General features: G+C 38.1%; 1 protein-coding gene across 1 annotated transcript in view; it reads right to left on the bottom strand.

Annotated features, from left to right (window-relative positions):
* Window positions 1-18,441, bottom strand: part of mtss1 (MTSS I-BAR domain containing 1) — a 79,812-nt gene that overhangs the window by 24,392 nt on the left and 36,979 nt on the right. The window contains exons 4-6 of the mRNA XM_042225824.1: window positions 7,622-7,706; window positions 5,396-5,487; window positions 5,237-5,311 (exon numbers count right to left, since the gene is read on the bottom strand). Of these exons, the coding sequence (XP_042081758.1) occupies window positions 5,237-5,311; window positions 5,396-5,487; window positions 7,622-7,706 (252 nt within the window). The remainder of the gene's footprint in view (window positions 1-5,236; window positions 5,312-5,395; window positions 5,488-7,621; window positions 7,707-18,441) is intronic.

Genomic DNA, 18,441 nt, shown 5'->3' on the forward strand with positions numbered 1-18,441 from the left:
ACGTGGCGCACAGTGTGACGCATGCACCAGTTTATTGTATTTCCAGACTTGCTTTCGGCACAATTTACAGTGCACGCTACTCTGTTTTTTGTCAGACTTGAAATAGCCGAAATACCTTCACACTACGGAACTTCTATGGCTCTTCCGTTCGACAATCTCTCCGGCATTGGAACCATCATCTGTTTTCTCTTCGGTCACGCTCGGTTGATTTTTCTAGTCGGCACACTCATTTCCTCCATTACGCGCTGGCTCCATTACCGCTGGCTGCTTCCCAAACAAACACACGTGCGGCTTGGCACTTGTGCTGTACGTAACAAGTCACGCGACGTGACGCTGCGGCTGTGATTGGTTCGGCTCTGCGCTACTTAATTTGGATTGGCTGACCTTTTTTTTTTTTTTTTTTTTTTTTAAAGAGGACAAGAGCGGCGAGTCTATCGCGATAGCTTAATTTCTCTATCGAGTAAAAGTTATATCGCGATACATATCGTTATCGTTCTATCGCCCAGCTCTAGATGGTATCAATATATGGATATAATTATATCGTTATCGCCTGAAATGAAAAAAACATATCGTGATATGAAAAAAATCTCATATCGCCCAGCTCTAATACCATCTCTCATTATTTAGTGCAAGGTTATTATAGCTAACTAGAACTAAAACTAGTGTAAAAACATCCATGCTTTAAAAAAAAAAAAAAAAAAAGGGCACGGGGAATAACCAAAATGACTTTCTCTGCACACAAAGGTAAAATAAAAAAAATATAGAGGGCAAGTATTTAGTTTTATGAAGACTGTTCAATTTCAACAGCTAGTAATGCCAAATGATGCCTGCAAAATATTTTTGAAGCACAATGACTAATTTTGATGCTGATGTTCAGCTGCTTTTAAAAGCTTACTCATTAAACAGTCTAGACCATCTGCGTCACATGCTGATGATGTCTTTGGTGTGAGACAGGTGGTTAGGCAGTTTTAGGTGATGTCAAAGGTTTCTGCAGCACTCTCCAAGGCAGGTTGAAACCAGCACAAGCTGTATGCAAAAACTGTCTGGATATTCAAATGAGGACATTTAACGTCCTTTAACCTCCCTGCTCTTAATCTCTTAAATCAACTTGCCTCCTTTTTACCTCATTGTTCTTGCTGTCCTTTTACCTTACTCTGCTTTCCAGCTCTATCAACCTCTCATCTTTATTATATTCTTCCTTTGTCCTCACCATTTTCCACCATCAAATACTTCTCTTCACTTCTTCGACATCTTCAGCCATGAAGCTTCGCTCGATTCTCTTACACTCTGGATTTTTTTTTAACTCTTTCTTGCCTTTTAGAGCAAAGCAACAATACCGCTTCCTCCTCCTGCTCCTCACTATGAACGTCGTCATCCCCAGTGTCTGATGGCATCAGTTATTCTTTCCACCTTTTATCTTTTATTTTTATTCCATTTCCAGAGTTTACACGTCACATTTTCTGTCTCAACTGTCTTCTCTTTACAAATCTCTCTACTTCTCCTCTTAATGCATTTTTCCATTATCCATCTTTTTTTAAATACAGTAAACACAGCTGAGTCATAGAGATGATGACTTTAACCCATCACTCACATCCTCTTCCTCCTCCTCTATTACCAGAGCAACACAAGGATGTTTAAGTTTATCAACCACGCAAGATTTGTTTAATCTCTCTTCATTTCCTTGCCATGTACCCTCTTCTGTATCTACATTTTGTTATAAATTAAGTTTATATTTCTCGTGTTAAAGAAAGCATAAACACAAAGCAAGTATAAAATGTATAAATATAAGGCTGGTGAGGTGGCAGAGGCAAACGTTAGAGGGCAGAACGTAGAACCAATAATACAATAACATAACAATTTCCTAAAATTAACTATTAAAGTCTAGTTAACAATCACTGATTACAATGCATTATGGAAAATAAATGGTACAGAAATAAAAGATGAGACTACCTTTTAGAAACTGAAGTAACTTCTACTATCCTGATTTGCATCTGTATAGCTCACAGAATGGCTATTTACATGTAAAAACCTCCTCTAGGCCTAAGGGGCTGAGGCAGTGACCTTCTTGTGCTTGGAAAATTACCAGAAATTCAAATTTCATGGCAATGTCTGACATTTCCTCGACATCTTCTGCGCTGCCAACAAACGCCCGTGAAAAACAGCAGTTTGAAAGTGCTGTTTACTGATGAAAACACTTGTAATGCAGTGAATCATTGCAACTTCTACAACTTAACCTCTACTCAACCGAACATGTTTTTAGGTAGTAGATGACATGTACTGCAACTTTTAAAATGTGAAAACAAGTAAAACTCGAGCTATGAACTAGTGTTGACAATAAAAGACATGACATCAATTTTCTAAAACACTTAAAATCACCTTTATGTCTTATTTATGTTTCCCCAATACTCTTCCCATCATCTGCCTCTCTCCCACACGCGCGCACACACACACACACACGCACACCAGTTGTAGATTCCCTATCCGAAAGTGGTTAAGCACCACATAATGATAGACTGTACACATTCACACACAGAGAATCATATGGGATGAGATGATTAGTGAAGGAACAGATGTTTACCGTTATGAGGTCTTCCTTTAATTCAAACATACATCAGCAAAAACAGACTACAAAAATGAGCCTGTGAGGAGGAGGAGGAGGCAAAAGATGATTGCACAGCGAGGAAAACTGCTAAAAATACAGGAGCTCAACATACTTTCATGTAGGTGTAACTATGATACAACAATATCAATGTCTGGACTATGATCGTGCAGAAAAAATCCAATACTGCAAAGCTTCACTGGGAACAAGATTGAACAAAAAACAACATCTTCAATACAGCTAATCCATAAAATGACAAAACGCGGTGGGCTTTATTTCTGTTTAAGACTCCTTGTACCAACAAATGGCTCAGCAGTTAGTCTCTCAGTCTGTCCCTACTTATTATATGGTGTCTACACACACAGAGAGCACTGTACAGCAGGATAATTATAATGTGAAGCCCTGATTGGTGACTGTTTTGGTGCATTGTGCAGGGGAGGGAAAAAAAAAAAAAATGCTCTCATGTGCGTGTGTGTGTGCTCTGTGATTACGTGGTGACAACATGTGAAGCTGTGGTTCAGTCTCTGTCTTTGAGTTGCTTTTGCTTACTTGTTTACTTATGGTCTCTCACAGCTTTGCAATTCTCATAGAGAGCGTACAGTTCATTCAAACCTCAATTTCAATTTTTGCAGCCTTGTCCATCATTTCTATAAACAATTACTGCATTGGACAAGCTTATTTCAAAGAGAACTTTATAATACTTTCAGTGTTACAGTAAAACATGGGATGATTAGAAACACTGCCAGCCTTGTCTATATGCTTGTCACTTTCAAACTGACCTACATTCAGAGAAGCTACATTTTTAGCATCAACTTGATTAAAGCTTTTTAGCTTTAGATAAAAATTTCCCGCATAACAGCACCAGCTCAGGGCGGATACGTGAGATCTGTAACTTTACATATTCAGCACAGCGTTATCATTACAAGTAGAAAGCACAGCTGAAACCATAGACCCAAGCTGTAATTAACCCAAACTTTTCTTCAAATGCTCTGACTTTCTACTGATCTTTTAGACTGCCTGAAACTAATGTGGTCAGTCATTTTGAGCTCAGAAGTCAGAATAAAGGGAATGTTGCAGAAAAAAGACAGAAAACAGAATTAAGGCCCAAAAAGGAATAGGAGTAGCAGAAACGTGTTCAGGGATGTTAAATTCACAGGCATCACTGTTTACCCTGGGCGGGTCTGCACTTGTGATGTGTGCTCAAACTATTTTTCTATCTTTGCATTTGCCCATTGGATTTTGTAGAGCCACAGGACAGAGAAGATATTTGTATAGAGGCCTTGAGGTTGCATTTCAATCTTCGTGTATGCACGCATGTTTATGAATGCAAGCGTGTGCATTTGTGGCATTTCTTTTTTGTTTTGTTTTTTAAATTTCTTTCTTTCTAGCATACAAGGCCTTCTGCAGTCCTTCCTAGCAAGCTTTCAGTTTGTTTGGTAATGGGATGTCAAGGCTAGCTGCAACCATTGCAACTGCAGGGTGTGTTACTTTGATAACAGGGGAGGGAGTGGCACAGGTATCTGCCTGCCAGTATGCCTGGTTTCTGGCACAAGTCCAACTGACAAGCCTGGAGTCTGACCTCAGGCCTCACTGTACAGAGGCTGCTCTCACAGTATTTATTCAGTGAAAAAATATTGGCAGATTTAAAATAATGATCAATTACAAAATTACTATAAGCACAATAGCTGACTATACCCCTCCATTTTGGGTAGGGAAGACATTTAATCTCATATTGACTGTGCTAAAAGTGGCAATTACCTTACTGTCGTAAGGTAATTGCAGCAAGCCCCAAATCAAACACAAGCAGTCCAAGAAGCACAAAGTAAGTGGAAACAAATCCACGTAATTCTAAAGTCAAGACCAACAAGACCAAACAAGATTAACAAGCCCGAAGGAGATACACCCTGAGAAAAGATCAAACAGTCGCAAGGTAGCAACAACAAGCCCCATGTCAACAAGTCATTATTTACCCCAAAGTCCGAACACAATTTAAGGAACAACAAGTTCCATCGCCATACAGGCCAGGTCAATGAGAATTTCTAGTGCAAAACTAACAGTGCAGTTTTAGTACTACAGATTATTTCTAAACCCAATAAAGTTAAGTGTATCATATTTGATAGATGAGTTTTTGAGACCACTATTTCTCCAGATGCTCCAAATTAGTACAAAGAAATAAGCAAGGGTGACTGTTTACTATTGATATTTGCGGGGGGAGACAGTATTTGAGTTAAAATGTCAAAACTTTGAAAGAGCTAATTTTTTTATATACTTAAAACCAAAGTGGTGCATAGTTGTTCTTTTAATACATAAATATGTTTTAAGATTGGGTTTTTCTTGGGGCACAGATGACAGAAGGATGGCCATGAAATAATCCGTCAGAGAGCTGAAAACACTCATGTTAACACAATGAAGGCAGGATCGAAAACATTCATGTTGTTACTACAGAGATTAGCTCACTGTGGAAGATGGCTTACATATATAGAAGGTGGAGCCTTCTATGAATAAGCTGTAATATCTCCATGTTTTACAACTTGTATATACACATGGGGAAAAAACTGTTTTGTCCTTTTCTTGTTTTCTGTTGTCTGAGTGCAGCTGAAAACCTGCTGGAGGTGAAATGAAGGTGGTGATTCTTACCTTTCTTCACCTTCTTCTGCAGTTTGATGGTGTCTGAAGATTTCTTCTTGATGTCTGCTCTGGCCTTCTTGTACTCTGAACCACAGGAAAAAGCAGAAAGTGAGGAAGCTTTTGTCTTTGCCTAAGTGTCTGTGAGTGCGTGCTAGCCTGTTGACATACCTTTGGCGTGGTCTTTATCCAGCTGACTGGCCACTTTTTTCCACTCCTCCATTTTCAACTCAAGAGGTGTGATGAGACCTTCTGAGAGGGACCTGAGGGCAAAAAGAGATATAGACTCACTTTCTAAAACACTGTGCCGAAACATTTTTTAAAAAATAATTAACACTGTAAATCAAAAGAGCACTTTAGTGAAGTTCCAATAAGGGCCTAAGGGTACATCTTTCGCCATCTTACAATGCTGTGACTGCAGCCATTCCCCAACTACCTGTGAATGGTACTCATGGTCTTTGATCAGTGGGTTTTGGTCAGTGGTTGTTGATCAATGGTCATGAGAATTTGCATAATTATGATTAAGGAACTGACCTCCCAGCCCTTTGTTCCTTCAGTGGGCTGTTTTCAGTCATTATGCAAATGTACTCTTTATAAGATTTGGGAAAACCTGCAGTCAGCTGAGACTGAAGAAGTCACTTGGATGAGTGACGAAACGTTTCTTCCACAAAACGCTACGTCCAGATGAACAGAATCAACTTTTGGAGATTTACTTTCCTGGATGATTGAGAATGAATCAAGATACTTATAAATTGACTCTTGTCCATCCGTTTACAGTAACTAAAGGAATAGTAAACAAAACTTTAATTACATGTTGACCAGTGCTCTATCAATTTTAAAAATACCAGCAATTGTAGGTTCTACTACTCAGCCTCCTAGTAGATACACCTATGGTATCAATTTTAAAATCCTACATCATCTTGTTCTTGAGTTAGCGCATTCATAAGGTTTTCAGAAAACGTAACCTCTAACCAGAGGTCAGTCGAGGTCAGAAGTCACTGAGATCCAAAATGTTTAGTAGATGCACCCATGGTATCAATTTGAAGCGCCCATATCATCTTGTTCTTGAGTTATCGCATTCACAAACTCAGTGTGAGAATTCAATGCTTTTATACGCTCATGTTACTGTGGATATCTGGAGGAGAGAAACGGCACCAAACGTCTTTGTGATGAAACTGTATCAATCTTTACTGATTTACTCTTTATTTACTCATGGTTCACACATTTTATTGAGTAAGACTGGCAACAAGTCATCAATTAAAACCTTAAAATCAATTCTAAAATTGCATGGTAATAAGAATGATAGGAATAAGCTGTACTTTATTGTAGACTTACATGACAACTTTCAAAATAAAAGAGGAAATAAAAGCATCCATGACCATCTCTAGATTTCCTTTTTGTATAAAACTGAGCTGACCTTACTGAGTCTCCGGAGCTGCCTAAAACATGACTAAACATCTGAGCTGACAAGCTTTTTGTGACTGAAGTGATCAAAAATGACACCAAGGTTTTTACAATACGGCCCCATATTTAGTGAATGAGAGCCCAAATGTGTTTTGGTATCTGTGTTAGGTGCTTCCATTGTACTGTTTTTCATAATTTAAACAAACTGGCCACACCCTACAAAAGCAGTTTACAACAAACAATCTGAATAGTAACTTTAATCTAGACTTCTTTTTCTTCAAATGAGTGGTTCAAATAACTGAACTGGGAATCTGTGCCTGCGTGCACTTGATGCTAAATTATGTGCTGCTGCTGTGTCTTTACTATGAAGCTGCTGAGTTAAATATTAAATAAGGCTGTAAAACCACAACTTTATTACTCAGTAAGGGACAGAATAATTTAACCTGAGCATTACCTCAGCAGGCTGGAAAGAGACAACTTTACAATTTAATAATGCAGCTGTTATAGCAGATATCTGCTACCTTTAAATAAGATGTTTTCTTTAACATTCTCATTTATATAGATGAAAGAAGATGGAAGAACAAAACTTGTAGGGGACTCCAGACAGGCAGCACAGGTACACCTAATAATGTGGCTTCTGAGTGCATGTGCCGTGATCCGCATGAGACACAATATATGCGTCACTGACTGACACCTCTGCTAATGACAGCAGACAGTAATGACAGGACAGCTGTAATGTTGCAGTGACAGTGATAATGGGTGAAATCAGGATAGCATACAAGTCCAGCTTTCTCACATTCTCACACACACACACACACACACACACAGTTGGTGTTAACATATGTCTGTTGGAAATAATTACCCAATTCCCACACTGCCTGATAAATGGTGTCACCGCACCATCATTCAAACCTTCACCTGCCTTACCTCCTTCCTACATAAAGATTATATTCAAAGCTGTGTGTGAGTGGAGGGTGAGAATTAGTGTCTTACGTGGTAAACAGCTTAAGTTTGGACTCGATGCTCCGGTGTCTCATACACATCCTGGTTAGCGCTGAGCCTATCTCCTTGGTGGCACCTGGAACAATCAGAAAATAACTTATTTTTAAAAAGAAAAAAAAAAATCAGAATAGAGTTCATTTTAAAGTGCTCACAAAATTTAATAATAAAATGTAAATAAATTACATTACGGTATATAGCTTATATAGTTGTTTTCTATGAGATTAACTGTACAAATGGATACAGAGAACCACAGGAGTTATCAGTCACGGCTCTATTGATCTATAATTCCTAACAAGTGTTAGTGTTGTTTTTTTAAGGGTCCAACACTGCTGATCAAAAAACACAAGAGGAGAAGAGCAATCTTCCTTTCAGGACATGATTCCTGCACCAAGGAATTCTTTTCCTTTTTTTTAATCCACATAAAAACAAAAAGCTTCAACCAGACCTGACGGAAAATGAATTAAAATAACACAGAACAACATGTTTTTACAGTTTTTAATAAAAACAGTAAAGATATCTTCACCCAAGCATTTATTAATTTCTTTTTTTAATCTGAGAAATACTACTTTGTGTGAGAAGCACAGTCAGTGGCTTTACTGCCTGGGACTGATCATTGTTACGGATGGAGTCCACCCCCACGCTTAAGTTTCCTGTCCGAGTCAGGAAAAAACCATCTTAGCTAACTAGCTAGTCCAGCTCTGTGGTCTTCAAACATTTTTGTGCAGAGGCTGATCATTAAGGAAAACCAGGATTTGCCAGTAATGCAAAAAATCTGTGTGTTCATCAATACGCACACCTGTTGCTATGCATGCTCTTAGCATGAATTAAATAAATTGACATGTAATCCACATTATTAGAGAGATTTGGTTGGATTTTGTTGGTATTTGCTGACTGTATATTTGTGAAAGACATCAAAGGAGCTGCTGAAAGGCCAGACATAAGACAGAGTCAACACCTCTGTCAGTTTAAAAGGAGCTCTTATCACTGCGATTTTACCCAGATGACTATCATCAATGTGGCGACTCTTATTTATTTATTTTTTTAAAGCTTTTTGCTGCTGCTGCTGAAAAACCAGTGAAGGAAATCTAGATCATAACCTAGATCATTATGAGCAGATGACAGGATATCTGTCAGCTTTTTGTATAACACACCACCTTAAACTTTCTATACTTCAAAACAACGTAAGGGCTCCAAAAATCTAAAGGTTTCTGAGCTCGGCTGATCTAAACGATATCTCTACATGGAACTAAACAGAATTTCCACATCATGATTTTGAGTGTCTGGCAACCCTTGCAGCAGCAATTTATGTCTGATTGTCCAGATTTATATTAACATACGTAGTGAAGACATAGAAGGACTTTGACAAGCGGTATTAAGTGTATTTATGTTTCGCCAGTAGAGCTGAATTTGCTCACTAAGTTGCAGTCATGACAACAGACAAAAACTAATCAATGAAAATTATCAACAAAATCGAACATGTCATAAAAAAGCTAAATGAAGTTTAAAAAGTCTAGTAAAGAGCTTGAAACATACAAATGCTAAATAAAATAAAAATGGTGAATAGAGTAAAACTGTAGTAGAAAAAAATTCTGAGATGAGTAAATGAGTTGTTGCTCGTAGCCTGCATGATCTGTAAAACACAAAAACAGGAGCTGAACTGAAGCTCTTGAACATTGTAGCAGTTTGTGTGAGGTTGTTGCTTCATTAAAGGCTATTTGGAAATCAATCGGATTAAAATCTTGTGACGAGTGGTGTAATGTGTGTTGAAATAATAGGTGTGTGTCTCATTTTGTTAAAAAATTATGTAAGAAAGACACCACCTCCTTTAATAACCAGTTTGGGTTTATATGATGTTACAATGTTAGCTTCATGCTGAAATGCCCACAAAAGCATGACAAATGCAAACACAGCCAGGACACATTTAAACACACTGACTAATACACATTTGATAATGAGCTTGTGTGCACATCAGGAGGTTAGCTCTCTCAGTCTCTTTCTCCATCTTTATATCATTTATAAAAGGTATTCCCCATTTTGCTCCCACTTTAAAGAACAATGATCTGAGTGGGTGAAAGCCCAGAGCTGTGATTTTTTCATGTTATGAATCAAGACATCATATTTGAACACATCCATTACAATCTCCAAACCAGAAATAGAGAGAAGTGTTTGCATCTGTTAGTTTGATTGTATATTTAGGCTTGATGTAACACTATGTTTGCAGTAGGGATAAATACCAGAATAAATACCAATAGATGCCAAAATACTGAAAAGGCAGTGGTACTCGTTTTTCTTTGTTACCATAGTACCAGATGTACTGAGGTGACAGTTCTTCTAGAAATGAAACAGGCAGCGTACAGCTACAAGTGTTGTCGTCCAACTTTACTTGACGAAAAATAAAAAGATACCCCACAAGAACAGTAAAAAGTACACGTAGAAAATGGTGATTGGTGCAGCTGCCACGACAGCTCTGCTGCGACACACTGATAAAATTGATAAGGAAGGTTGAGCTGGCTAGGGAAGTAATTTGCATTTGAGGGGGAATGACCAAAGGGGTGAAACTGATTTGCAAAAGGAAATATGCAAATGATTTTATCGTGTATTTTGGATCAAGGGAGGAAATACTTACAATTTAGCAAAGCACCTAAAAGACCGACATCCAATATATATGTTTTCCTGAAAAACATGTTATCATTTTGTTTGAGACAGCTGGCACTGCCGCTGTGAAATCAACTCTGCTCCAAAGGCTAAATGTTTGCAATGCCTAGTATTAAATGCTTATGATAATGTAATGCAACTATAATATTAGCAATCTTCAAGACAACTATCCTAATATTTCCATTAAAGCCTCTCCAACAAAATGTAATTAAAGATCTGCCACTGCGTCTATGTTTTAAAACAAGCTTTTAATAAAGGAGTTTTGTATGTGGGATGATCACTTTGTTTTGGTATCAAGTTGAGTGTCATGATTGAGGATCATGTAATTCTAGTGGAATTGATACGGACTACAAAATTTCTGGTGTTGAGACATCCCTAGTTTGGAGAGACTTTTTTTTCCCACCGGGATTGTTTTCGTCAGTAAAATGGTGAGGTCTGTGGGGACGCCACGGTGAGCCAATTTACACACAAAAACCAGACTAAAAGAGTTAGAACTACAGGCCCAAAAAAGAAAAAAAAGTGAGGAGAAAAACCCACACAATTCAGGCAAGTTTTATGATTTAATAACATTTTAGCTGATCAGCTGAAATTAATTCAGTAGCCTAATGGTCACTAATTACAGTAGGCCTATTCATTCAAGGTTAAAAAACAAACAACAAACAAAGCTCTCCTGCTGATATAGCTTCCTTTCCTTTCCTTTGTAAAGTAAGTAGGAAATAAAGTTCTCAGTGTGTGTCCATCTCTCTGTGGTTACACATTTTGCTTTTAGGCCACCCAGGACGCAGTATGAAAGATGGATAGCACTGCCATTAGTGCAGTTTGATGGCATCTCTTGTCCAACTCTGGCAGCTATTTGTGTATTTCAGCAGGGATGACAGAATGACTAGACAATGAAGAAGCTTACGTAACCTTAGGACCACTTCAGAACATTTTAATAACACCATAGAAAACGCGTGAACGTAACACATCAAGTCAGTGTAACAGGACCAGTTTCTGTACCAAGTGTTTCTTAGTACAGAAATTACATGAGTGTTTAAGAAACCAGCTTGAGATGATATGAGTGTTGTGGTATCCTGTTCAAAGCTGCCATTAAGAGATGAGTTCACTGTGGTCATATAGGGACAGACATGGTCAGCAACAACACTGTGAAAGGCTATGATGACTAAATCTTGCTCAGCTGCCACCATGAGGCTAAAAACCACAGCAGCATGAGATGTTAATGCAATCATGACAGGTACCATTATTTACTGTTTACACCAAATTGTGACGCTGTCATCTAAATGATACAGCAAAAATGTATACAGAGATGCTTATATGCATATGCTTGTATTATTAAAAGGAATATCTAAGGTTCATCCAGGTTGCACTGTGTTGAGCCTATTGATATCTATCATACATGCCCAGTTTTTTTACAGTCTGTATTGTTTCTTAAGACTTTCTGTAACTGTATTATGGAGAGATAGGTAGATATCTATAGATAGATATACATGTCAGATATGTGAAGCCTAAAGGTGAGTATGCATTCAATTCCTTGTGGATGAGCAGTTTCTGAAAAAGACACTCATGCTGTTTCAACTACCTTTCCCAATGCTACACATTATCTCCAGCAGTAGTCTTGCCCATGTCTACATTCTTTAAAGCAGTGAGATTCTGCCACGTGACTAGCCGATTAGGTATTTGCTATAAAGAGCAGTTGGGCATAAAGTGGCTGGTGGGTGTATGGGACCTTTATTCAGATTTGTTCCACATTTCGGAGGTCACATAAATGTTGAGGCAGAAGAACTAGAGTGGGGACAGAAATGCCTCTTCATTTCAACAGTGAGCCCTCTGTCGTCCTCTGCTCATCATAAAGGTTTCTTTGTGTGACTCAGTGTGTCTGTGGACACAACACTTCCTGTTAAACTGTTAATGTTTTAGCGTCTGAGACAAACAAACAGAACCGTTACTTCCACAACCCGTTTTCCTTTTGTTATGTTTTGTTTGTGTTTTTGTACAACAAAAATGACAACTTTTGACAAAGCAATCCTGTTAGTTCATTCAAATTTTAAAAAAAAAACAAAAAAAAAAACAAAAAAAACAAACAAAGGCAGTGGTCGGTTAATCATCCTTTTCCATCCACCTACTTTCTTAACTGTTTATTCGATTAACTTAAGATCCCTGGGTCTATCTTATTTCTCAAAGAACAAGAGGCTGGGTATACCCTGGATGAGTCGGCAATATACTATATGACCCAGAGTCAGGCATACAACAATTTACATTCTGACCAACAGGATTCATCAATAAACCGGACCTAACATGTATGTCTGGAACCTGGAGTACTCAATGAAAACTGGATATAAATTCATTTGAAGAACTGAAAAGTGCCTTTCCAAGCTATTTGCAGCAGCTGATTAGAAGTGCTAAACAGTTGATAAGAAGTCTAAAAGATATAAATGGCAAAGGCTAAAATTAGGTTAATTATGATGCAAGTGAAAGTACGTAGCTGTTGTCTCAAGGTCCTTTGTTTTCATTTGATAAGACATTTAACTGGCATTTTTGGCACACCCATTCTATTTACACTGACTAATATTACCCGACTGCAATTTTTTAAATATAAAGCAGGCCTCAAGCAGGTCTGTATCGGCTGCATATTCAAAAACAAAACAGACACTACTATGGAACCATTAATTCTACCTATAAAAGAGAGGAGTTTGCAATGGTGTTGAGAAGCAAGATTGTCCTTTCTCTTTTAAAACAAATGTGGACGTGCTTTCAATGTTTTTCAGGCCTCTAGCAAAGGTCTTTTGATGATTTGTGACTGTGTGGGTATGTTCTGTGATTTCAGCTCTCCTACTCTGACACTGAATCGAACAATTAGTGACATCCACTTTACTCAGCTCTAGTGTGATGAAAGTGATACAGCAGATTTTCAGCAAAGAGACCGAGCTGTGTGAGCTCACACTGACTCATTTTGTGTCGTTTGAATATCTAAATCAGAGACCTGCACAGGGAGGAAGCAGGAAGGCTCACATAGGCTGCAAAGCTGACTCATAACTGACACGTTTAAAACAAAAGGACAATTACACTGGCAGATCAGGTGTGTCTGCTCATCCACTCACAGAGCAATTTAAGAGTAAAACTGAACTGACTATCACATTAACACTCACTCAATCGTCCATCATTTCATCTGCCTCTATAGATCCTCTTTCTTTCTCTCTTATCCATCCTCAGTGCCCTCCTCCAGACTTCTGTTATCCCCTTTACTTCCTTTCAACCTCCTCTCTGCTGTAACTAAACAAAATAATTATGAGCCCAACACGTGCAGCAACATGGTGGACAGCATGTGTAACATTCATAAACATGTACTCTCAGGTATGAAGTTTAGGTTCATTTCATGGGTGAGGCGAGGTGTGTTTATTTGCCTATTGCACTTCAAGTTCTCAGCTCAGGTATCAATTAAATCTTAAATGTTACAGTCATATCATCATTATCTTAATACAGCTACAGCAGATGTTCCAACAGGCCTAAAAAAATATTTTTTTTAAGTCTTTAAATACATTTTAAATCTCTATTTAAAATTCTAAGACATAACGATGGCTAATGAGCTTACAGTAGACAGAAAATGAACACCGTCTGGGCTGGTCCCTCAGTTCTAAGATTTTCTGGGCTTTTTTAGACAAATTTAGTTTCGTGTCATGGTTCAAGTTAAGCTCAAATAACCCTTGCTGTATAAACCAGATCATTCAAAAACTTCACACAGGTTTGAATGTCTTGAACATGTTTTAAACATGTCATACATACCGGTACCTGCACAGAATGAAATAGGTCATAGTTAAGTACATTCACATAAAGAAAAATAATTACCTTTCCATCAAAACAGCTGCGGTCAATGACGCTTCTATCATGAGCTAATTGATAAAGATTTTTCAATCTGTTCAGTCAGTGCAGTTCAAGTTCTACATTTTTGCCATCCTGTGTTCAACATCCAAAGTATTTCCAAAGAAGAGTTTAATCATTCTCTCTTCAACTATACATACTTGTATACAGAGCTTTGATCAATTAACCACCACCCTAGCATGCATGTCTTTGGGCAGTGGGAAGAAGCCATAGTACTTGTGGGGAGCCCACATAGCTACAGGGAAAACATGCCAACTCCAAAGAAATGCCTCACCTGGGGTTCAAACCAGGAGACGCGTTGGTGAGGTGACCGTGCTAACTACTGTACTACCATGATGCATATACAGTGCACTTATTGGTACTATTAACAGTTAAATATTTGTCAAGTGAATATTCATTTCTTTTGAAATATTAATTTATAAAATTTGATTTATATATTTTTGTTATTGTTGACAGCCCTAAATGTACAACTGTAGCAGAGGTAAAAAAAAAAATAAATAAATAAAAAAAAAAAGGACAGCTTGAGCCAGATGTTAAAGTGGTAACATTCTGTCATTTAGATATGGATCACTTTAAGGTAACGTTCCTCACAGCATCGTTCAGACGTTCCCATATTTACCATTTTTATTTATTTATTTTGTTTTCTTTTTACATTTCCATTTGGCAGTTTCAGGTCTCCAAAGTTTAAAGCAACAATGTAGATAGCTTTCATTTTGTTTTCCAAATAACCCAGTGCTTCCATCATTTCCTAGAAATTACAGTTATGACACCCTCCCATTATTTTGCCTCCATATAAGACAACAATCAAAGACCTTTAACCCTAACACATGGTGTGAACATTTATTTAATAAGACATGAATCACACATGGTGTGAAAAGGCTGTGAAAAGGTTGGGATTAGGCAATCAGCTCTCATGGATCATTTTAGTGTAAAGGTCAAATGCAATATATCAACAAGAATACCCACAGGGCTAGTGAAACAAAAGTGTGCAACCAGGTATTGAACAGTGTGGGCGGTTCTTGTGATAGTGTTCAGACATGTCTAACAGAGCTCCGTGTGGCGTGGAGATGACTTCAGAGAAAAATGTAACCTGACAAGATCAGTGTGGGAGTGAGTTTGTTTTTGATTCTCACATTTTGTTGTGTTCTGAATTTGACATAATGCAGATTTAAAGCTCTGAAGCAGTTTAGAAATTGCATTTATGAATTTGAAGTCTTTTTTAAATACACCAAAAGGACAGACGTATTTGGTTACCAGTAAATCATGCTTGACCATGGGTATCATACAACGCTGTGTCTTTGTGAGGCCTGATATATGCCATTTGCGGTCCATTTCTAATATTTTTGCCAAGAGCATTTCTTTCTTAAATTAAATCCTGCTCAACTTGTGATGTTCTTTGCTGAATTTTCTGGCACAGAAAGCCAACACACAGACGGCATATTGCTGCCATCTGTGTGCCAGCAGATTTGTGTGAAGCCATTAGCTGGAATGTGTATTACATCAGCTGACATAATAACGTTAATACTGCCACTATTGTTTGAAAACACCACCCTAAATGTGGTTCTGTAACTTCCACTTTACAGAAGATCCTTAATGACCTCCAACACCGATTTCCACATCCTTTTGGCGAAACACCAGTAGTTAAACTTCACATGCCCATAGACGAAGCAGGAATCGTATATAGAGGTTGTTTATTTTAGGCTTCAATCACACAAGCTTAGAGCCCATCAGCAACCCCTGAAAACTATAGGTTGCTGAGGAAAAAATGTTTACTGCCTGACTAGTTAGCAAGTAGTTGCTAGACACTCCTTGCTGTTGCTAGGTGAAATCAGTCACAAACAGGGTTCTGCAATAAAAATTTATTTTTAAAAACTCCTTTGTCACTAGCAGATTGCTAAGGTTCCCTGTAGCCTACATGGAACACACTGACGTCTGCAAACACTCACCAACTGCTTGCTGAGTGATAATGAAACCATGAAAAACACAAACTGGAAACAAACTGGCATTGTGGCCGACTGTGGCAATCTATTAGAGATCTAAACAATCACGAGGAGGAGGAGGGGTACAGTACTTTATACCTATTTGCAACTTATGTCACTTTTAGCAATTACTCGCCAACTAGCTGGGGAATACCAATTTTTCCTTAGTAACCTGTGATCACCAAGGGATCACTGACCAGTCTCTGGGACTGACTTTCTTTAAACTATCAGAAGCCATAAATAATAACTGAAAAGAATATTTGATCAACTGCCCAGCCATACTTAAAGGACACACTCCAAAATTTTGACAGGAAACCACATCAGACAAATTAATACTCAAAGCATTGGCATCAAACTGTTTTGATCTTATTTTTGTCTAATTTAGGATTATTATTTAGGATTTTTTACCACAGACATAGACACAGAGTTCTAAAAATATTGAAATATAATTCACCAAAACAAGATATATGTAAGTAAATAAGAATTACATGACTACAATCAGTCTTAAGTGGAAAAAAAAGGAAAAACAAAACTCCAGTCACTGATAATTTTCCTCCATTTTCCAATGACGACGCCAGAGAAACAGTGCAAGGGCTGTTTGTCCTTCTCCTAAACCCAGATTTTCCAGCTTCACTCTCCTCCTCACTGCTCATAATGTGGCCCTTTCAGAAAAGCCTGTAAGTGTGTATGTGTGAATTAATTCCTGTCATTTTTTTTATGCTCCTGAGTTGTTCCACCAAGACTAGCCGCCAGTGTTTTCTTTTCCTCCAAACCTACTGTGATTGTGGCCATCAGGAGAAGAAAAAAAACCCTATGTATCATGAGTTTACATAGTTGATCAGTTTAGACTCAAAGGCCTTTCAATTTCTGCATGCACTGTGGCTCATTTAACCTTTCCCCCTCTATTGATCCACTTGTTATTGATTAACTGACCAGCTGACCAGTCAATATAGAGAAAACTGCATGTTTACCTCTGCGATACTTGAGCAAGCAAACATGCAGAGAAAGCTGACCTTAGGAAACCTCTGGTGGAATTAGTCAGGACTCAGTAGGTCGTCTTGTGATCTCTGTGTGTGTAACTGTGTGTGTGCTTTGAAAGCCCCATGATGCTAAAGACGTCAACAGTTCCTTGGTTACTGAGGAAACCAGTCATGTGGAATCAAGAGAGGAGGGGAACCTGCTTTGAAAATCAGCTGATTGTGATGAGATTTATTAAACTCTAGTGCTGTTCTTATTGTCACACTTTAAAATTAACATTAATAAATACTGGCATTCATTTACTCATAGAAATTAGAAGAGGAAGACACTCAAAGACTTTAAATCAATGCAGGAATTAGTTAGTTCTCAGTTAAAGCCATGAGAAAGAGGAGAGCCTTTATCATTGTTTACTGAAATATAACAGAATTAAATCACATGTGATTTAATTGGATAACCCATCCTATCCCCCACTAGTGCTGCCACAAACGATTATTTTGATAGTCGACTAGTCAGATCATCATCCATTGGACGTAAAACGTACAGCTTATTGCACCAGCATGCATCTGCTCTTATATAACTATCATTAGCTTACAGCTTTAAGTGTTTAAGGTATGTGCTAACTAAAAATAAAGACAAGATGATAGTTTATTAAATTTAAATGAAATTTGCAGATTGTTTCGGTGAAGTTTAATAAATTAGTGAGCCTTGCCCCGGGCTCGCTATCGAGCTAGTGGGTAACAGACGTCTCCGAAAACGTCAGAGCTCTTTTGAAAATATGTGGTGTCTTGATAAACTGAGCAGATATTTGAGGTTTACACAGCTACATTCTTGCCTAAACGTTTATTTTGTGACCCAGAAAGAATAATGAGAGTAATATTAAAACTAACTAGCTGCCGCCATTGTTGTAAACTGCGCTGGGCTGCGCTATGAATTCTGGGACACAGCTTCTTCTTCTTCGGGGTTTAACGGCAGCTGGCATCCTTGTACATGCAGTGCTGCCATCTTCTGTTTCAGTCCGTTATTACACTCTTAAATCCTGCTACTTATTCCTGCGTCTTTTGGGATCTTACAAAGCTTCAAACGACACGTCGACTATTAAATCAGTCGTCGACGATTTTGATAGTCGACGTAATTGTGACTAGTCGACTAATCGTGGCAGCCCTATCCCCCACACACACGCATCGGAAAAAGAGGTGACATTAGCCAGTCAGCAGCCTTAGACAGTATCACCTCTTCCATTTAGGGATACTCTAACCGATCAGGTGTTGATTGCTTTAAAGCAATGGCTCAATGCAATGAGTTCATAAGTGGCTTTAAAAGCTC

This window comes from Haplochromis burtoni, unplaced genomic scaffold, assembly GCF_018398535.1.
Source record: "Haplochromis burtoni strain Fernald_Lab_line unplaced genomic scaffold, NCSU_Asbu1 Contig_183, whole genome shotgun sequence".
Lineage (NCBI taxonomy): Eukaryota > Metazoa > Chordata > Actinopteri > Cichliformes > Cichlidae > Haplochromis > Haplochromis burtoni.